Source organism: Camelus ferus, chromosome 16 (genome assembly GCF_009834535.1).
Source record: "Camelus ferus isolate YT-003-E chromosome 16, BCGSAC_Cfer_1.0, whole genome shotgun sequence".
NCBI lineage: Eukaryota > Metazoa > Chordata > Mammalia > Artiodactyla > Camelidae > Camelus > Camelus ferus.
The window spans coordinates 22,721,605-22,741,903 of NC_045711.1; the positions used below are offsets into that span (position 1 = coordinate 22,721,605).

Sequence of the window (20,299 nt, forward strand, 5' to 3'; positions counted from 1 at the left end):
ACATAGACCCCGGGGAGCACAGTTTTGGTGGAAGTTAAGCCAGCTAAAACCTTGATCTAAGGTTTCAAGCTCCTCTGAAAAGTGATAGAGCTTCAAGGAAAGAAGGGTTTCGTGCTTGACTAAGCCTGAGGAAATGCCAGGTTAGATGAGGTTGAACAGTCTTTGCAGCAGGACCTCTCAGAGCCTTTGTTCCTTCAGAGATCATGGCCGAAGGCCTGCCTTGGGCCCGGGATGGGGCCAGGTTGTGGGGGGAGCAGTGCTCTTCAAAAGGGCTGGAATCGGGGAACCGGGGAAGCAGAAAATGGATGCCGAATTATGTGACTGACTAGCTGCAGCTGTGTGCACGTGAGAGCGGGAAGTGCGCCTGCGCAATTCCGTGCCCGGCAGGACGGCCCTCTGGTGAGCAGGTGTCTTGAGTTTGCTGAAAGTAAGCAAAGCAAGTGTGGCTGGAGCTTGCGGGGGGCGGGGGGTGGAGACCGCGGGCATGGTAGGAGCCAGGCAGGGGTCATAGCCTCCGAAGCCCTTCGAGGTTTATTTGGATTTTTATCCCAAGAGCAATAGGAAGCTGCTGATGGCTTTTAAGCAGGTGTTGACAGTTGTCTTTGGAAAGATGCTCTGAGACGTGCCCCTGGGGACAAGACTGGGTGTGGACAAGGCCTGGGGGTGGGGGAGGGTAACAGCGGCTTGGACCAGAGGGCAGTAGCCACGGAGGAAGGTGGACCAGGTCAGAGATGCCGAGGAAGCAGAACTGGTGGTGTCCAACCAGCACCTCGCTAGTCCCTGAGCAGCTGGTGGGTGATCCATTGGGTCGCGGAATCCTAAAGGAAGGCCAGGGTGTGTGGGGAGGGGAGAAGGGGAGAGGTCAGTTTTCTGCCCTCTGACTTTTGAGGTGCTGCTTCCAAGTAGGAGCCTGGAGCTCTGAGTTTGGTCTAGGCCAGCATGATGGAGTAACCCTGGTTACTGTGCACGGGTCCCCTTCACTTAGTCACCTGTCAATTAAAAACAAAACAAAACCCACGGTGTAAGAACTGAGAGTTGAGTTTATTCCATCTTATTCGGAGGACCGTCACTCAGGGGACAGCCTGTCAGATGGCTCCGAGACACCTGTTCCAAAGACTCAAGGGAGAAGCCGGGATAGGTATGAATTTTTTGCTAGGAAAAAAAAAACAACACATGTAGTCAAACATCAAAAGATTACTGCTAATTACAAAGGACAGACATCTCAAGTTTATGATTTTAGTGCTTTCTACATGTGGGAAGAGGCAAGAATCTGGGGTCACTGAAATCTTCCCTTATATCTAAGGGGGCTGGTATCCAAGATGCAGAAAGTTTCCTGGTTCTCTCCATCCTGAATTCCCCTCAGGTGCGCTGTTTGTGGGCAACTGCGGCGGCTAAGGGCTTGAATCTTGTAGAGCTGGAAAGGCACGCAATCTTCTCCTTTTCTTTACAAACCCAGCCCTCCAATTCTGGGCACATGGATGCTAGGTAGAGACTACACTTCCCAGCTTCCCTTGCAGCTGGGTGGCCACGTGACCAGGCAGCGGCCAATAGGATGTGAGCAGGGGAGCCTGGGTGCCCTCTGGACCAGTCACTGAAGAGAGGCCCCTCCCTCCAGCCCAGCTCCTCCTCTTCCCAGGTTCAGTGGGTGGAGAGAAAGCGGAGAGAGTGTCTTCATGGAAAGAAAGCGATGGAGACCGACATTCCAGGCAACTCTTTAGGGTGGCAGCCAAGGGAATGGAGATGGAGTTGCAGAGTGAGCTGGAGGAGGACTTTCCTCTAAGATGTAGTGGCTCACTCCTGTTTCAGAGATGATGGCAGAAAAGGAGAGGTTCAAAGACAGACGAGCAGGAGGAGGGGGGCCCGGGGCACCGTGGAAGGGGTGATCTACACAAGGCAGGGCTGCCACCTCTGTTTTCGCAGGTTCGGTCGTGGACAGTTTACAAAGTTGCTTCCAGTGGCTTCTGTTTTCTTCCTGAGGTGAAAGGTGTGGTCGTCTGCCAAGGGGAGGGGAAAGGTGAGGGACATGAGAAAAATCAAGACTCAGAGGAGCTGTCCTGGAGCACAGTAGAGTGAGCTGACATAAAACATTTAATTGGAGGGAGGAAAAAACCCAAAAACCCAACCACCCAGCAGCGATCCAGGCAGTGTGTGGACCAGGTAAGTGTACAGGTGTGACTCCCCCCCACCCCCCAGCAGCCCTGAGCGTGGGCACCAGTCCAGTAGAGGGGGATGGTCAGTGTTACTGTGGAGGGTGAGGTCAGAGCAGGAGTGATATACACAGTGTCCCTGGGAATCCCAGAGGGAGGGAGGGAGGGAGGAGAGGATAGTGGGGGGATGATGGAGGGGACAAGCAGAGGCAGCCCAGGAGCTGGAGGGGCTGGTTAAAGCAGGGCGTGGATGTGCTGGGACCAACTGAGGCAGCCAAGGAGCCAGGAGCGATGAGGTCATCTCTGCGGACACTGAAGTCCCCTAGGGTAGGCGGGGAGTGAGGATGCAGAGAATACCATCTGACAGCGTCCTAGACCCCAGGCTCCTGTGTGAATGCGGATGGCTGGGATGTGGAGGGGATGGCACAAATATAGAGGGAAATCCTTGGTTTCATAGTGAAGTGTGGACTTGTGTGTGTGGTAAAATACACTGTTTTGTGCTGGTCTTAGTCTATCAATAACCAATGTCATGGCTGGATAGGTCCTTGTGGTTCTTACTATGATTACAAGGTGTCCTTCAGCGGTAATGATTGGGGGTGGGGTGCGGTGGGGAGGGTACAGCTCAGTGGTAGAGCGTATGCTTAGCATGCACGAGGTCCTGGGTTCAATTCCCAGTACTGCCATTAAAAAAAGTGAATAAACCCAATTACTCCCCACCCCGCCCACAAAGGCTAAAATACTGGGCTAAAGAAAAAAAAACGCTTTATCAGCAATAACCATCTGGAAACCTTGAAAGAATTAGAAGTCTATGGTGGGGAGGGTATGCGGTGTATATGCTTAGCATGCATGGGGTCCTGGGTTCAATCCCAAGTCCCTTTAAAAATAAATAAACCTAATTACCTCCCATCCCCCCCAAAAAGAGTTTATTACAAGACCTGGAAATTACGCAGCACATCAGGGGCCGCACGGTGAGGTTGTGGGAGGTAGTGGGAGGCATGCCTGGGGTTCTGCTTTTATTGGGGTTGAGGGTGGGGGCCCCAGACTTGTCGGTCACGGGCACGTTTCTTGGAGAAACATCTACATTCATTACCCACTTTTAATTCAGTTGTTTGTTTTTATTGTTGTGTTGTGCATTCTGTATATATTCTGAACGTACATCTCTTGTCAGATACGATTTGCAAACATTTTTCTCACTCCGGGGTTTTTTTCGTTTCTTCAGTGTCCTCTGAAGCGCGAAAGGTTTTAATTCTGATGATGTCGAATTCAGCCTTTTCTTTGGTCACTTATGCTTTTGGTGTCACATGTCAGAAACCGCTGGTTTATTCAAAGTCGTGACAATCTACTTCTATGCTTTATTCTAAGAGTTTTATAATTTGAGATCTTACATTTTGGTCTTTGATCCATTTTTGGTTAATTTTTGTAGGTGATGTGAGGTAAGGATCCAACTTTATTCTGTTGCACGTGCTCTCATACACAGTTTGCTGAGAAGACCCTGCTTTCCCTCATTGAATTGGCTTCACATCCTTGTCTAAAATCAGTTGCCCATGAACATGTGTTTCTTTCTGGTCTCTCAATGCTATTCCATTGATCCATACGTCTGCCCTTAGGGCAACAGCCCTCGGTCTTGATTATGTAGCTTTGTAGCAAGTTTTGAAATTGAGAATTGAGAGTCTTCCAACTTTGTCCTTTTTCAAGATTGTTCTGGCTGTTGGCTTGGTCCCTTGTGGTTCCCTACGAAATTGAGAAGCAGCTTTTCCACTTCTGCAAAAAGGGAGCTGGGATTTTGACAGGGGTTTTGTTAAGCCTGTAGATTGACTTGAATTGTCGTCTGAACAATATTAAGGTTTCCAATCCATGGACATGGGACGTCTGGCCATGTATTTGTCTTCAGTTTCTAATGATGTGTTGTAATCTCTAGTGCATAAGTCTTGCATTTCTTTGTAAAGTAATTTATTCCTAAGTATTCTCGCTGCTGCTGTTGTAAGTGGAGTTGTTTTGATTCTGTTGTAGACAGGAATTGCTTTCTGAATTTCATTATCAGGTTGCAATGAGTATTATACTAGGGTGAGCCAGGATGCGTGTGACTCTGAAAGATGAAAGGTATATAAAAACAAAGGTAATAGGGAAGGAATTAAATAATCATTATTTAATCTAGAAGGCAGGAAAGGAAAGGGCATCTAGAAGAGGCTTTTGACAAGCACTGAAGAGAATAGATTTAAATCCCAATATATTAGTAATTTCATGAAATGAAATGAAATGCTCCGGTTTCAAAGGCAAAGTGTGTTCAATCCAAGAGCCTTTCCGCTGTGGCAGGTGATGGACCGTTGTTCACTTGCTGCACTGCCCACTGGTCACTCAGCCTTGAGGAGAAGGTTCCAGAAGCCCCAGGCCCCAGGGGAACTTGCAGAAGTTCCATGGCAGTTGGTGTCCCTCGAGGGAAGGGAGCCATCTCCGTTACTGGTCTGGGGAGAAGCTGCCCGTCACTTGGCTCTGCTCACTGCTGGGGCGGCTGTTACCTGGCCGTGAGTTGTCTCGGGGTGCTTGAAGGCAAGGCTGCAGGGGCTCCAGAGGGCAGAGGTGGGCCCCAGGCCTCGATGGAGGGTGCTTTGCTCCCTGCGTGGGGCCGTTCAGGGGTCTGCCCACAGCTGGCCAGGCCCCTCCCCGAGGTCTGTCTCCCTGGTGTCCTCACTCCAGACTACTCTCAGCCCACTGACTTCCCCCAGAGCTCCCAACCCTGGCTTCTCCTGGCAAGTCCCAAGGGCCCAGCATAGGGCCACCTTCTCAAGAAGTGGTCCCCGTGCCCCCACACGGCCGTTTTTGCCCTCCTCCAGAACTGTCGTCATGGGACCACGCTATTAACTGGGACCTCCTGGCCTCCCCCCAACATCTGGCTGGATGGGAGTTTGAGTAAGAGCAGCCAATTAGGAGAGAGACCTGGGGGGCATCGGGGCCTCTCAGGCCACGTGCTCTGGAGGGAGCCCACCCGGCTCCATGCTTGGAAGAAAAGCTGATTTTGTAGGAGCCTCATCTACAAAGCCAGTGCACCAGAGCATGCCCCCTTAAAGTCACGCCCGGTGAACCTCGAAGCCCTCGGGCTCCCCCTGCACCCCTGCTCCCTCGTCTGTAGGATGAGGACAGCGATGTTGGCTCAGACAGCCCGTGGGGGAAAGTTTGGCAGCATGTGCAAATCTCTTAGGGGTGCCTGGTACACAGTCGGTGCTCCATAAATGCAGAGGTGACTGGTGTGTCCCTCCTCATTCCCAGACGTGCCAGTGGCAGGTGGGCTTCGCTCACTGGCCACCAGAGCTCCTATGAGTCATGGTATCTGTTTTCCCCAAGTTTTCTCACAGAGAAACGTGACGCTCTGAACAAATCCCAGACCGTGGGAATAACCCGCATTAGGCCACTGCCTCTGGTCATAGAGCTGTAACACAGAGGACAAGATGAAGTGTTTGTGACGTGTGGGGGACTGCAGAGCGGAACCCTTTCAAAAGCGGTAGCTACGGTCAAACGAAAGCCGGACTCTGTGAGTCCGCCAGGCACAAGCGTGGCGCCACCAGCGGGTCTGCAGCAGGAGAAAGCTCCTAAGTGTTGTGCTGGACCAGTGACAGCTGCTGGGCTGTCCCTCCCGGTCACCCGGGGTCCCCAGGCCCCCCAAAAAGCCGAGCCTCCCTAGGCTCCCCCAGAAATCCAGGAGCTGCCTGCCTCCTAGGCTGTAATTAATAAAAGCCAGCAGCAGCCTCAAATGTTCACACAACCGAGCAAAGACGGGTCCAGTCCCTGCGGAACCCACTCCCTTACCTCCCCCAGTGCCAGTCCTCTCAGCAGAGCCTGTCTTTATTTGGAATTTTGTTGTTTTGTTCATCATGAATTTGCACTGATTTTGCTATTTAAAAATACTAAGATACCATTTGTCTTGATCACTGAGATTTTGGGCATCCCTTTAAATTTTGTGTCTGCAGGAAATGCCCCCTTCATCCTGGCTTTTGGGGGCTTCAAGGAGATCCCCCCCAACTCTCCAGTTAACCCTGCCCCTACGGGGAGGGCCATGAGGGGGTCTCCCCGGGGGGGTGTGAACAGGTTTCTGAGGGGTCCGTGGGGATCCCTTTATGGGCACATGATGGGGGACAGGAGGGTAGAAGGGAGGGCCGGGCCAAGTGGGGCTGCACTGGCTGGGGTGAGGACAAGGGGGGCGGGGTGAACTTTACGCCTGGGTGTCGGGTCCACCCCCTCTGTCTGAGTTCGGCCCTCTTCCTAGGGGTCTGTATCACCTCCCTGGGGCTTTTCAGCCTGAATCTTCTTTCCTCATTTTGCCTTTCTCCACCCCGTCACCTGCAGACTATCTTGCCGCGATCCTTTCCCCCTTTTCTGCAGCCTATAAACTTCATGGTCACAACTAACACAGGCACACACCACGGCTGGGAGGCCCTGCACCACGGTGACAGCCCACAGCGGGGCAGCAGCGTAGCCGTCCAGCCGCAGCAGACGGACGCGAGCCTCTGGTCCCACCCCCATCCCACCCCCAGCCAAAAACAATGTATTCACCATGAGTCTCTTCTTTCTCTTGTTCGGTGGGAACAGGGATTTCAAGTGGCCCCAGGGGTGGGGGGAACAGAGACCCCCAGGGACAGGCTGCTCCTTCAACAGGTGTGAGAAAACTTCAGGATGACAGTCACACCGGATGTCAGACTGGAGTATCTGGAGGGAGTGGCTTCCACCATCCTCAGGTTCAAGCCGGACAAGTGGAGTAAAATGGTCGGAGTGGAGGAGAACATGGCTCTGTTCACTGAATTCTTCGAGAAGCCCGACGTCTCGGTTCTGGTGCTGACGCTGAGCCCCGCCGGCACGGTCGTACCCTGCCTGGGCTTCCCGGCCTCCCTCAAGTCCAAGGGGCTGTACTTCATCAAGCAGAAGCCCTGAGCAGGTCAGCAAGGACAACTACAGGGACTCCCTGGTCTACGGGGACATCAGCCCCGCGCCCGTGGACCAGCTCATCGCCGTCGTGGAGGAGGTGGGTGCAGCGGGCCTTACGGGGCGGGTGAGGGCTCATAGCAGCAACGTCTGTTTCTCGTACTTTCCATGAGTGGCCGAGAGCCCTGCTGCTCAGAGCATCACCTGGGAGCCTGGTTAGACCTGTAAGAGCTCAGGGCTGGCCACCCCACTGGCTGAGACAGACCCGCTCTCTAACAAGACCTCCAGTGAGCTGTGCACCTGCAGGCTGAGAGGCCCCGGCCACCACCTGTCCTCTCAACACCCTTAGAACCTTCATACTGCGCTGGGTACAGCCCTACCTGTAGCCTCCGAAGGTGTGGGCCATTCCAAGTTCCAGGAAACTGGCTTCCCAATACTGAGACTTTGAGTCAAGAAAGGGGAAAAGCAGGCGCTGTCTTCTCTGCCGTCCTGCCTCCTCCCTCCTCCCAGGACCAGCCAGAGCTCAGTGACTTAGCTTTCTGAGTGACCTTTCTCCTCATCTTTGAAATGGGAGTGTGCATCCCCTGCTCATGTGAACTCAGGGCCACAGGGGCTGCTCAGCCAGGCCCTAGGCCAGCCTCCCCTGGCATCTCAGGAGGAGGCTGGCAGGCCGAAGCTGGAGCACATGAGCATCCGGCTTGCTCTGCTGGGGCTGCGTCTGGGAGCTGCCAGGCCCAGATCAAGGTGCAGGCAGGGCTGGTCCCTTCCGAGGCCTCTCTCCTTAGCATGTAGACAGCCAAGTTCACGTGGCCTTGTCTTCCCACGATGCATGTCTGTGTCTTATCCTCTCCTTCTAAGGTCAACGATTATATTGGGTCAGGGCCCACTTAATCACCTCCTGAAAGACCCTCTGTCCACATGTAGTCACATTCCGAGGTGCTGGGGTCAGGGCTCCCACACGTGAATTGGAGGGGAACACAGTTCAGCCTGTAACAGCACACCCAGGCGGCATGGAGCGTCTGCTCTCAGCCAGGAGTGCGAGCTGTCGTGGCCAGGGTCTCCCTGGAGATGGTTTTGTCATGACAGAGGCATGGGGGCTGGGCTGTCATCCCTGGTCTTGGCATCTGAACAGTTGAGATGACCCCCCCGCCCCCGTATTTCTGCAGTGGGAGAAGGACTCGGTTCCCCCAGGATCCAGACGCCCAGGGCCCCCCATCCTCCTGCTTGTCACCCAGGTGAGAAGGCGCGGGCAGAGCTGCCAGAATCCTCTCCTTTCAGGTCCTGTATTCTCTGTTTAACCAAAGCAAAAACATGAGCGGGTGGCCCCGCGTGGTCTCGGAAGATGTCGTGAAGCAGGTGCACAAGCTGAAGAACGAGATGTTTGTGATGGGGGGCAAGATCAAGGGGAAGACCCTGCTGCCCATCCCGGAGCACCTGGGGAGCCTGGACAGCACCATGGAGAGGTAGGGGCCCCGGCCCGGGGAGCCTGCGGGAGGGAGAAGCCTCTGATCCACGACCACCACGGATGAACTGTCTCCCTGCAAACTGGTTTTGGAGCTGATGAAACAGATGAGGGCAGGATGGCGCCTTTAGGTGGCGCTGAGTCTGAGGTCAAAGGTACAGGGACAGAGCTGGATGAGGCACCAGAGTCCTTGAGACTCTGGCTCTGGCACCTGCTGGACACCTGAGCCCCAGTCCCTCCCTCACCACACACGTGGACTGGTTCTGGCATCACATGGCATACAAAGGACACCACGTTGTCACACATGTCACACAGGAACAGGGGACACCCAGCTTTAGGAGGAGGCACTGAGGGGCAGTGAGGGGCTTGGAAAGGGTTTTCAGCAGGTGGACGCTGTGACGTCCCAGAGGCCCTGGGAAGCATGTGGATTCCGAGGTCCCCTCGCACCTGCCCATTTGCAGCTGCTTGGTGTGTGCAGCTCTTGGAGCTGTTGCAGTGACAACATGTTGCATTACTGCCATCAGAGGGCAGCCGCTCCTGCAGGGCCCATCCTAGGGGCAGGTCCTCTGTGGGTTGACCTCAAAGCTCCCATCACATGCCCCCAGGGTGGTGACCCCAACCAGAGCTGCCAGAGGAGCCATCATGAATGTGGATTTTATTCCAGATCTGGTCCTCATCCTCCTCCTCTTTCTTGGGGCCACCAGCATGCCTGGCAATGCCCAGCGCTGGCTCAGGGTCTCTCCTGGCTCAGGGCCGCTGGGGGCAGGCTGGTCCCTGCCCAGAGGGGCAGAGCAGGAAGAACCCCATATACGTGTGGCTGAGAGCATCTCCCCCACCCCCCTGCTCTGCAGGACCCCCTCCACCCTGGACAACTCGCTGCTGCACACCATCGAAACCATCGTCATCGACTGGTCCCACCAGGTCCGGGACGTGCTGAGCAAAGACTCAGCCCAGGCCCTGCTGGACGGGCTGCACCCCCTGCCCCGAGCAGAGTTTGAGTTCTGGGACACCCGGCTGATGAACCTCAAGTGCATCCATGAGCAGGTGACGTCTCTGCCCCTGGTGCTGGGCACCCGCTGCTCAGCGGCTGGCAGAGTCCTGAGCACCCAGCCTCCCCCTCGCTGACCCCCGAGGGGACCTGGGGAACCCCTGTGAGCCCCTCAGCTCCAGCGGGGTTGGTCAGGCAGCCTTCATCCAGGGTCTGTGACTTTCTGCTTCTCTTGTCTCAGCTCAACAGGCCTAAAGTGAACAAAATTGTCGAGATCCTGGAAAAAGCCAAAAGCTGCTACTGGCCAGCCCTGCAAAACGTGTATATGAACGTTACAGAAGGTGAGCAGGGGGCCCTTCGAGAACCCCCCCAGCCCCCAGGAAGGTGTCGGCGCCTTCTGGGAGGGGCTGGGCAGGCCCATTGCGAACTCCAGGGGAGGGGAAGTCCTCCCCATAAGCAGCTTCCTTGGCCACTGCCCTTTGAGGAAGACCCTGTTTCTTGAGAGAGCTGGTGTTCATAAACACACAGAGCCTGACTGGGGATGGGGGCCGGGTTCCACTCCCACGCGGCTGAGCGCCTGTTGTCCTGGGCAGGCCTGAAGGAAGCCAGCGATATTGTCCTGTATCTGAAGCCTCTGCAGATCTTGCTGGAGGAGATGGAACAGGCCGACTTCACGATGGTAGGTTAGCAAGAGAAGGGTCACCTGGCAGGGGCTGACCTCGTGTCCTGGGTGAGCAGGGGCTGCAGGCTTCCTGCCTGGGATCAGGTGCGAGGACCTAGGGGGTGACTCTTCCTTCCACTTTGGGGAGGTCCCCTCCCGGAGCCACAGGGAGGGGAGAGCTGAGACTCTGCGACCCAGTGCACGCCCGGCCCATCTCTCCCCAGCTGCCGACCTTCATCACCAAGGTGCTGTGCACCGTCTGCTTCATCTGGGCCACCTCCGGACACTACAACACGCCCTCCAGGATCATCGTCATCCTGCAGGAGTTCTGCAACCAGCTCATTGAGATGGTAGCCCCACTGGCCCCGGCCTCCCTCCCTGCCTCCCGATGGCTCCTCCCCCTCCCTGCCCGCCCTTGCTCCCCAGCGGCTTAAAAACAGGCAAAGATGTTGGTACAGGGATGTACAGGCTCCGGGCTAGGGCTTTGAGGCTGCTTGGTGTGGCCACCTAGAGTTCTCCACAACCTGCCCCATGATGGCGGGGAGGCGGAAAGAAAGCGGGGCTGCCCACTGAGTCCCAGTGTCACCAAACCAAAACTCGGGTCCACTCGCCTGTGTGCAGTAAAGCCAACCTGTGCGGAGTTGATTGTAAGGTGCCACACAAGGAGTCCAGGACAGCTAGAGCTCAAAGCCTGCACTCCTCCATGGGTTTCAGCAAGGCATATATATATATATTTTTTTTTAACTGATGTATAGTTGATTTACAATGTTGTGTAAGTTTCTGATGTACAGCGTAGTGATTCAGTTATATCCACACGTACGTGTATGTGTATTTTTTAATATTCTTTTTCATTATAGGCCACTACAAGGGATTGAATCTAGTCCCCTGTGCTGTACAGTAGGACCTTGTTTAACTATTTTAGAAATAGTAGTGTCTGCCTGCTGGTCCCAAACCCCTAATTCATCCCTCCTCGTCCTCCCCCCCGATAACCATGTTTATTTTCTTATGAAACAAACTTATGAGTCTGTTTCTGTTTTGTAAATAAGTTCATTTGTGTCATTTTTTTAGATTCCACATCTAAGTGATATCATATGACACTTTTTTCTCTGTCTGACTTACTTCACTTAGTATGATCATCTCTAGGTCCATTCATGTTGCTGCAAATGGCATTATTGTATTCTTCTTTATGGCTGACTAGTATTCCAATGTGTACATATACCACAACTTCTTTATCCAGTCACCTGTGGATGGACATTTAGGTTCCTTCTGTGTCTTGGCTGTTGTAAATGGTTCAGCAAAGCATTTTTAAAGGCCAGTGAGGGAGGGGCTCTCAGAATGTGATCAGCTCATGTACCATTCTCTGACAGGTTGATGGCGAGGTAGCAGGGTGGTGTCATAGGGGTTAATGGAACCATCCTTAGACTCCAGTAAGTCTAGGGGCTACCAGCTCGTGGGCATCAGGGAGCTGACGTCTTCTGCTCGGTGGGGGATTTAGCACCTGCAGAACAAGTCAGGAATGTGCATCAGATGCTGTTATCTGGGTGCTTCAGGGAGGAGCTGCAGCAGGGGGTGTGGGGGAGGGTCTGTCCCTGGAGGGCCATGCAGGTCCTGCTCAGGTACACCAGCACCCCAAGACCTGGCTAGGGGCTTTGTGGGGTTCATCTGCTCCTACGTCAAGCTGCCTCCTGTCCCCCTCAGCATGGACCCCTTCCCTGTCCTCTCTGCTCGAGCACACATTAGCCAGTCACCAAAAGTCTTGAGTTGAAGCATTGCAACCCCAGGCTGTCTGCAGGCCCAGAAGGACCTGGTGACCCGGGATCCTGCGGCTGGACCCCTAGAGAGACCCTAGTCATCTGCCACCCAAATCAGGTTGTGCTGCAGCCTTAGCCTGGTCTGAGGGGCCTGGCGAGAGAAACGGCTCAGGCTCCCGAAAATGGCCCAGGGGTCAGTCATCAGGCAGCCTGGATAGGAGCCTGGGGGATAGCGGATGTGTCAGAGGGGCAGCTGGTCGGGGGGGCCATGGCGGGTTGTTCTAACCGGCCAAACGGCCGTGGGTGCTGCGCCTGGACGTCCCCTGACGGCTCGTCTTCCCTATGGCCCAGACGCGGACCTACCTGAGCCCCGAGGAGGTGCTGAAGGGCCTGGAGGGTGAAATCGAAGAGGTCCTGGGCGCCGTCTCTCTGTCGGTGAGCGTGCTGAAGGAGCTGTACCGGGCCTACGACTTCTGCTGCGCAAACATGAAGCTGTTCTTCAAGGTGTGCCTTGTGCACAGAGAGGGGCTCGGGCAGACACGGGGCCGGGGTGACGGGGGCCCCAGCGCTGGACCCCGTGGATGGGTCGGCAGTCATCGCGGCCTTTTCTCTCTCTCTCCCCTCTAGAAGGACAAGGAGCCCGTGCCTTGGGAATTCCCTTCGTCCCTTGCGTTTTCCAGGATCAACACCTTCTTCCATCGTGTCCAGACCATCGAGGTAAAGGGGACCCTTGGCTCACCTCCCCATGCGCTCAGGCCTCCCTCACCTCGGGGGAGCCCTGCCTCCATCCTTATCTGGCTTTCCAACAGTCTCCTAGGAGGGGTAAAAAGTCCCACTCAAACGTCTGTGTCATGGGGAAACTGAGTCACCGAGTGCCTCCACCACAACCAGAGCTCTTATCCCCGAACGAAGTGACCCATTTTGGTTGTTCCTCCTTGTTCTGAAGCTTTCTGTCTATAAGCCAGTTAATGGCAGGTTCAGTGACCATGGTCGGGAAGCCCGGAGGCCACAGGAGACTTAAGAAGGACCCTGTTTGGATACGTGGAATGACATGTAGCAAGTTAAAATTTTAAATAGGTTCAGGATGGTTTCCTTCGGGGAGAGGAGGCGAGGGGTGGAGGTACATGCAGGCAAGAAGGTTTTGCTTTCTGTTTTGTAATCTCTTGTGTGGTTCCCCTCCCTTTTTATTTTTATTTTTATTTCTTGACTTTGTGCATATACTCACACTATTAAAAAAAAAAAAAGAAAAAGCCATTTGGCAGGGATTTTTCGATGGCCACAGGCGGCAGCGGCTCCGAGAAGTCCAGCCTGGTTCTCCTCCACACCCTCTGGGAGGCAGAGCGAGGCCCGTTCAGACTCCAGGTTTCCATCACGGAGTGTTTCTTCATGCCTGAAGCCTCCCAGCCCAAGAACTTGAGGGTCTCAGCTAAGTTTCTGGCCAAGTAGCCTTTAGCCCCTACATTACAGATTCTGAATCAGGATGAAGAGAGGCTCGTGGGGGAGGGGGAAACGGCCACGTCGTCCGCCTGCTGCCCAGTGGGCCGGGCCGGCCTCGCCCTCCTCCTTGGGGGCAGGAGCCCCAGAGCTCAGGGCGTGGCTACACTGTGGCTCCCCAGCGGTTGGCTCGGGTCATCTCTTGGTACAGCTCGGACATCCACGGGGAGATGGCACCAGGCTTGGCACCGGCTCAGGGGAGGGATGTGCGAACCCTGTGGGCATCTTCCGTCTGAACGGCACCAGGCACTGTGTCCGGCTCCTGGAAGCTGCCTGTGGTCCTTGAGGAGCCTCTGGGGCCTCGATCGGACTCCACACTGAAGCCTTAAGTAACGCGATTGGACTGAATGTGGTTAAAATGCCAAAACTCAGGGTATAGATAGGCAGCAACTGGGGATTCTGGAAAAGAAGGCACCACTATAGGCAAAAATAGTTGGGAGAGCTTCCAGGAGAAGGCGGGCTGAGACCCATCCCACGGAGGGAGCGGGATTTACACATGAGCATCCACCAGGCACCCTTTGCGTGAGGCCATCGGAGATCACCATGTGCCTTTCCACCTGCCGCCTCCCATGGCCCAGGAGCTGGGGGCCCTGGTAAAGCGTAGGTGATTTGGTGGCACGTCTCGGCCAGTGTTGGGTCAGGGCAGGAATCCACCCTTCATCTCCTCCTCCACGTCACAACTGGGAGACGACCCCGGAGTCCTTCCTTCCCTCTGCCTCTCTCTGCATTGCAGAAAAACCTTTAGAGCACCTGAACGCAGAGACACAGAGGGTCCCTCCAGAGTGTCGTGTGGCCCCCGGGTGTCTCACCGCCTGGCTCCTCCCTGCTGGGGTCAGGGCTCGATTCAAGACGGCCCCATCGGGTTTAGTTGGGAAGATGAATTGATGAGGGGTGCTGGGTGTGCCTCCCCCAGGATCTTTATAAAACAGCCATCGAGTTTCTGAAGCTGGAGAAGATCGAGATTGGAGGCGTGCGGGGGAACATCCTGGGAAGCCGGGTCACTCAGCTCTGTGAGGAGGTCTTCGACCTGGTGAAGGTTTTCGCCGACTGCAGATACGACCCCTTGGACCCTGGAGATTTGGTAAGTCAGGGGTCTTGGCCCCGAGAGTTGGGAAGATGCACGGAGGGAGGGCGGGTGGCAGGTGACACCAAAACTTGTTTTTAAAAAAGATGTCACAGAAATTCTGCCTGGGGAGCAGCCCCAGAGACAGCTCGCCCAGTCCAGAGGTCACCCGAATCCTGGGGCGGGGCCGTGGGTGTCAGAGGGAGCATGCCCCTGGCTTTGCATGCTGGTGACAATGCTGGTGTTTTAATTCACTTTCAGAGTTTTGATGATGATTATGCTGATTTTGAGACCAAAATTCAAGACCTGGACAGGAGACTGGCCACTATCTTTTGCCAAGGGTTTGACGACTGCAGTTCCATTGAGTCCTGTGCAAAGGTACGTGGCGGGGGCGGGAGGCTCCACACTGACTGGGAGTTCGTCAGAGCAGCACCGCCCTGGTGCCGAGAACGATCCTAGGGGTGGTCTCATCACACGGCTTCATTTGTAGGCGAAGAGCTGGGGCTGGAAAGGGCAGGGGCCTTCCTCGGTGCCTCACAGCGAGTCAGCAGCCAACACCTCGAGTAGCTTCTGACAGGTGTGACTGCCGTATCTGAGAGTAGGAGGAGAGAGTGGGAATCAGGTGGTGGTGATTTACGTCGTGCTCCATTCATCCTTATTTGATTCAGTTCCCGCCACTACTTAATAAGGAGCAGAAGTTTGAGGCAACGTTGCTATAAAAATAAAACACGTCCACATTTTGACCTGCCGAGCTGAACTGACACTTTCCAACAGTTGAGACCCAAGAAGAAACTCAGAATAATTACGGGGAGCCATCTCTGGGCAGCAGGGGTGACAGTTCATATTTGTCTGTCTTCCGCACACTTCTACGATGCCCGAGTTGTGTGCGTGACGTGGGTAGTATTTTTACTGTTAGAAGGAAGACATGATGCTGTTTTAAAACGCAGATCGCAGAAAAGCACGAAAACCCCTAGAGAATGGCAATCAGGGAGAGAAACACAACCAGCCAATACGCTTTTCAGTTTGGCGCAACATGTAATCAGGAGAGCGCAAGTTAAAACAGCGAGGTGCTTTTGTCAGGGATCGAGCCAGCTGGCCTGTGAGGAGCCAGACACTTGTCCCCGCTGCTGGCACGTGCACCCCTCCCCGAGGATCCCTCAGCAGGGGGCACGTTGGGAGAGGGAAGGGGGCTCCTGGACCTTCCTGCTCCAAACCCACATTCAGTAGTCAACCCGCCAGGTCACCCACGTACAGGCAGAACACACCACCAAGCACGTCCTGTCCCTGCAGATACACCTCTTTCCCTAGGGCACAACTCGCTCGCTATTCCCAGGACCGCCCGGTTTTAAAACTTAAAGTCCAGCTCAAAGTCAGAGACCTCCCTCAGCCCCAGGCAAACCGGGACCCTGGTCGAGCAGTCAGGAGGGGCCAAGTAAGTGTGGGTGAGAACAGAGTCTGTGGCAATCAAGCGTGGGGCAGCATCAGCCTCTGTTCCCTTTCTATTGCTGCGGTGACAAATGACTGCGAGGGAAGCAGCCAGTATAATGAGTAAACCCGGACAAAGTAAATTTGCACACACACACACTCACACACTCAAAATAGCTCTGCTCAGAAGTTAAATAGACAGCGATGCTTATTGGATTTTTCAGTGTTTTGCATACATCATAGTCTCATCAAATAATTTGGAACATGGGCGTTAATGCACATCCGTCAGAGACCACAGTGGGTTTCTTCTGGCCCGGGTGGTACTTTTGAGATATAATTCACATCCTGTACCAGTCACCCGTTTGTACTGTGTACCGTTCAATAGCTTTTAGTGCATTTGGAGTTGTGCAACCATCTCGATCAATTTTAGGACATTTTCATCCCTGCCGGTCACTCCCCGCTTCTCCCCAGCCTCCCGCCTCTTCAGCCATCACTTATCTTCCCCGTCTCTCTAGATTCGTCTGTTCTCACTTGGTCCTTTTCTCAGATTTTGGCTTGGTCATCAACATTTTAAAAATTGAGGGGAAGGGTATAGCTCAGTCATAGAGTATGTGCTTAGCATGCATGAGGTCCTGGGTTCAGTTCCCTCTATTTAAAAAAAAAATTTGAAATTAAGTAAGTATATTGAATTACCTCCCTCTCAAAAAAATTAAAGTTGAGAAAGTGCACTTTAAAGTCCAGATTTTCACCCTCTTTTGGGAGAGTTGATCTGCACACATGGTCCCTCATGGCAGCTACGAGGGAATAGCTGCTGTTCCCCCTAGACTACAGGAGTGGCCCCGTGTGCCCCAGTCCTCACCACTCCTTATCGTCCTAGCCCCGCATTCTTCATGTGTTTATGGGACCTGCCTTCCCCCACGACTCAGAGGGGGATCTCTGTAGGATGTAGTGTGTGTGTAGGGTGTGGGGGGGGTTACAACTCACCTGGAGAATCGGTTTGAATATTTAAATGAGTAGTATATGTATGTGCGTGGGCAGCATTTTTTATTTCTCTGCCCAGTTTTATCATGTTTTTCACCCATGACTCGGTAGGTCAGAGTCCTCTTCCCCTCACTTTGCAAGCCTCTGGGTTGCTGCAGGTAATGCAATGCCTGGAGGAGATGCCTGATTACTACTGTATTATCTCATTTCATTCTCACAAAACCCAAGCTCTTTGCTAAACTCCTTACCTACGTTGTCCACCCCATGTTACCAGCTCAGACAGGTCAAGAAACCCACCCAAGGTCACACAGCTAGCCAGCAAGTAGGGAAACCAGAGCTCCAAACCAGCTCTGAGCTTGACTGCTCCCAGGAACCTTGCTCCGAACCACTCGTCCGGATGGGCTCCTGTGTCTGGGGAGGCGGCTGGACTGGCCCCCGGCAGCCTGGGGTGATGGCCGTCCTTCCGGAGGGGGGCTAGGGCTGGGCTTCCTGGGACTGAGCTGGGGACCCAGGAAGCCTGCCACCCCTGAGCACAAAGATCTCTAACACTGATGCCAGGATGTTCCTTTGCCTTTTAGATTCTTTTTAAAAATGCAAATGCTTGGGAATTTGAGGCTCTGCAAGTGTAATGATCAATTAAGTCTTGGATGGAGTTGGTGCTCCAGGCAAAGTACCTGTGAATGCAAATTAATACAGTGGCCCCATGCTGTTCCAGCTCTGGAACACCCGTCGTCGCTGCCCCACAACTCCTCCTGCAGGTGGCAGCCGGCCCCTCCCTGGTCTCCCCTGACGCCGACCTGGGTTTCTCTTGTTGGCGCTCAGCCCTCCCTGGCATCTGTGGTGTGTGATCTCAGTGTGTTCGTCGTCTTCCCGGCTAGAATATAAACTGGCCAAGGGCAGGCACTCAGTTTGGATTCACACAGAATGAAGCCCAGCGCACAGAGGTGCCCCGGAGGGCTCCCAGCGGACGGTGCTTGCCCCGCCGCGGGAGCGGAGCTGCTGGCTCCGGGCAGACCTTAGGCGGGACCCAGGGCCACCCAAGGGCACAGGGTCCTGAGCGGTTTCCAGCCAACGCTTTCACGTGCAAACTCCGGGTCCTCCCCTGTGTTGGTGTCTCCAGAAAAAAACGAAGCTGGAGCTGACGGACTGGGGTGCCAGGGGGTTAGTCCCTCTCATCTCCTGTCAGGGCAAAACGGGGAGAAGTGGCCTCCCCCCCCACCCAGCCCCGCCCTCCCACAGGCAATGTGCCCAGTTGCTGTGTTTTCCAGTGATGAGGAGGGAGCTGGGTTGATGTGTCCAAACCCACGCACCTGTTTCCCCAGTGATCAAGAGACAGGAGGTGGCCCCGAGGAGGGGAGGAGCTGGCCTGGTGGGAGCTCCCAGTGGTGCCCAGGGGACTGAAGCCCACCCCAGGAGCTCAAACCGAGGATTCCCTCACCTACCCCGGGCGTTGTCGTGGGGGCACATCCCCGCTCCTGCTGTGACCTAAATCCGCTCTGGGCTCCAAGAGGAAGTCCTGTTCTAGTACGTAGTTATGTTTGTGCTTTAGTTAAAAAAAAAAAAAAAATTGGGGAGAAACAGCTCTTGTAAACCATCTCCATCTGCTCAGTGCCTAAGAACATTTTCTTCCCATTTGACAACCCTGTGCTCTAATTAGGACAGGCCCTGGGGGGTCCCCTCAATTCCCCGCATGCTCCCAGGCTGCCTGGATGCTCTTTCTCGCTGCCAGTAATTCACACGCAGCCGGGAAAGTTCTAGAGCAATTTTCCACATGATCTCCTCCTGGCAGAAAATAAGATTAGCCTCCTTCCTGGAAGCCAGAGGCCAAAAAATAAAAATACGTAAGGGAAGGAAGAGAGTCAGGCAGTCGTCAGCCAGTAAGAGGAGTGTGTTTGTCCCGACTGACCCAGGTCAGTTTTTAGAGGTGCAGCCTGGTGACCTAGTGCGTCAGGAGCCCCCTGCGGGCAACGGTGCTCCGAACACTGGCTTCCCGGTGTCTCCCCAGGACTCACTAGCTGCTCCCTCTGGCTCTGGGGGAACCTGAAAGTCTCTCCCTCTTTCTCTGTGGCATTATTTCACTTTCCCCCAAAGGCTACTTTTAGGGACAGGAGTCAAAATTGTCACACCAGAAACTGGAGCAAATCTCAGACTCAGGCCCAGCCCTTCTTGGCACCAAGGGCTGCAGCCAAGTAGCCCGGAGGAAACGTGACCACGTGGTCTGAGCCCCGATTACTCCTCTGGGAGTCCCCTGCCACAAACACCCGCAAGTTTTCCTTGGCTGGTCCAGTGGGGCGCCCGGACAGGAGATGGGAGGGGAGGGGAGGGGGTGGGGGGCCTCCCACCCCCTCCTCCCACCCCTCCTCCCCCTCCCCCTGGCTCGGGTGTGTGGGTGGGCGACCTCAGGCTGGCCTCGGAGCTTCCAAAACTTGTGCCATGTGTCAGTGTCCACCCCCACCAGCTGTCCCTCCAGGTTGCAGTAAGGGCCCCTCCCTCACCTCTCAGGTGCAGCCCCGGGCCTGCGCCATCCCCCAGCCTTCCCTGCACCCTGGCCACCCACCCCTGTGCAAGTGTCTTTGAAGAAACTCCCCTCTTTATCCCAATTTGAGCCACCTTCCGATTCTGGCCAGGACCCTCACTGAAACACTCACATAATTCTATCTTACCCTCTTCTAAGCTTTTCATATTTATTTGTTTAAAACCGTTTTAAAATTTACCTATATGTACTATTCATTGCTTCTAAGAACAGTGTAGAGCTTTAGCTTTTTAAACTTACATAGTTAGCAAAGGAATAAAGCCAACCACAAAATAAGAATCAACAGAATGCTGGAATCCAGTCATAAAGGACAGTCAGGTGCGCTCACACATAGACAAGAAATCAGTCATCTAAGTCATAAATAAGTAGTTCATTTGTGTCCCTTTGGGGGGGGGTTCCACATATAAGCGGTATCATATGGCGTTGTTCTTTCTCTGTCTGACTTACTTCACTTTGACCATCTCCAGGTCCATCCATGTTGCTGCAAATGGCATTATTTTATTCTTTTTTATGGCTGAGTAGTATTCCATTGTGTATATACACCACAACTTTATCCAGTCCTCTGTTGATGGACATTTGAGCTGTTTCTATGTCCTGGCTGTTGTAAATAGTGCTGCTATGAACACTGGGGTGCATGTGTCTTTTTGAATTATATTTTTCTCTGGATGTATGCCTGGGGGTGGGATTGCTGGTTCATATCGTAAGTCTATTTTTAGTTTTTTAAAGAACCTCCGTACTGTCCTCTATAGTGACCACACCAATTTACATTCTCACCAACCCTGTAGGAAGGTTCATTTTTCTCCACAGCCTCTCCAGCATTTACTGTTTGTGGACTTTTTAATGATGGCCATTCTGGCTGGTGTGAGGTGATACCTCGTTGTAG

The 20,299-nt window shown here is 54.1% G+C and overlaps 1 protein-coding gene across 1 annotated transcript in view; it reads left to right on the top strand.

The window, feature by feature from the left end:
- Positions 1-20,299, top strand: part of DNAH17 (dynein axonemal heavy chain 17) — a 134,052-nt gene that overhangs the window by 22,392 nt on the left and 91,361 nt on the right. The window contains 11 exon segments of the mRNA XM_032456706.1: positions 6,795-7,061; positions 7,063-7,158; positions 8,337-8,521; positions 9,372-9,564; positions 9,750-9,849; positions 10,102-10,187; positions 10,394-10,519; positions 12,272-12,424; positions 12,548-12,637; positions 14,328-14,495; positions 14,739-14,855. Coding sequence (XP_032312597.1) covers positions 6,813-7,061; positions 7,063-7,158; positions 8,337-8,521; positions 9,372-9,564; positions 9,750-9,849; positions 10,102-10,187; positions 10,394-10,519; positions 12,272-12,424; positions 12,548-12,637; positions 14,328-14,495; positions 14,739-14,855 — 1,563 coding nt within the window. The 5' untranslated portion in view covers positions 6,795-6,812.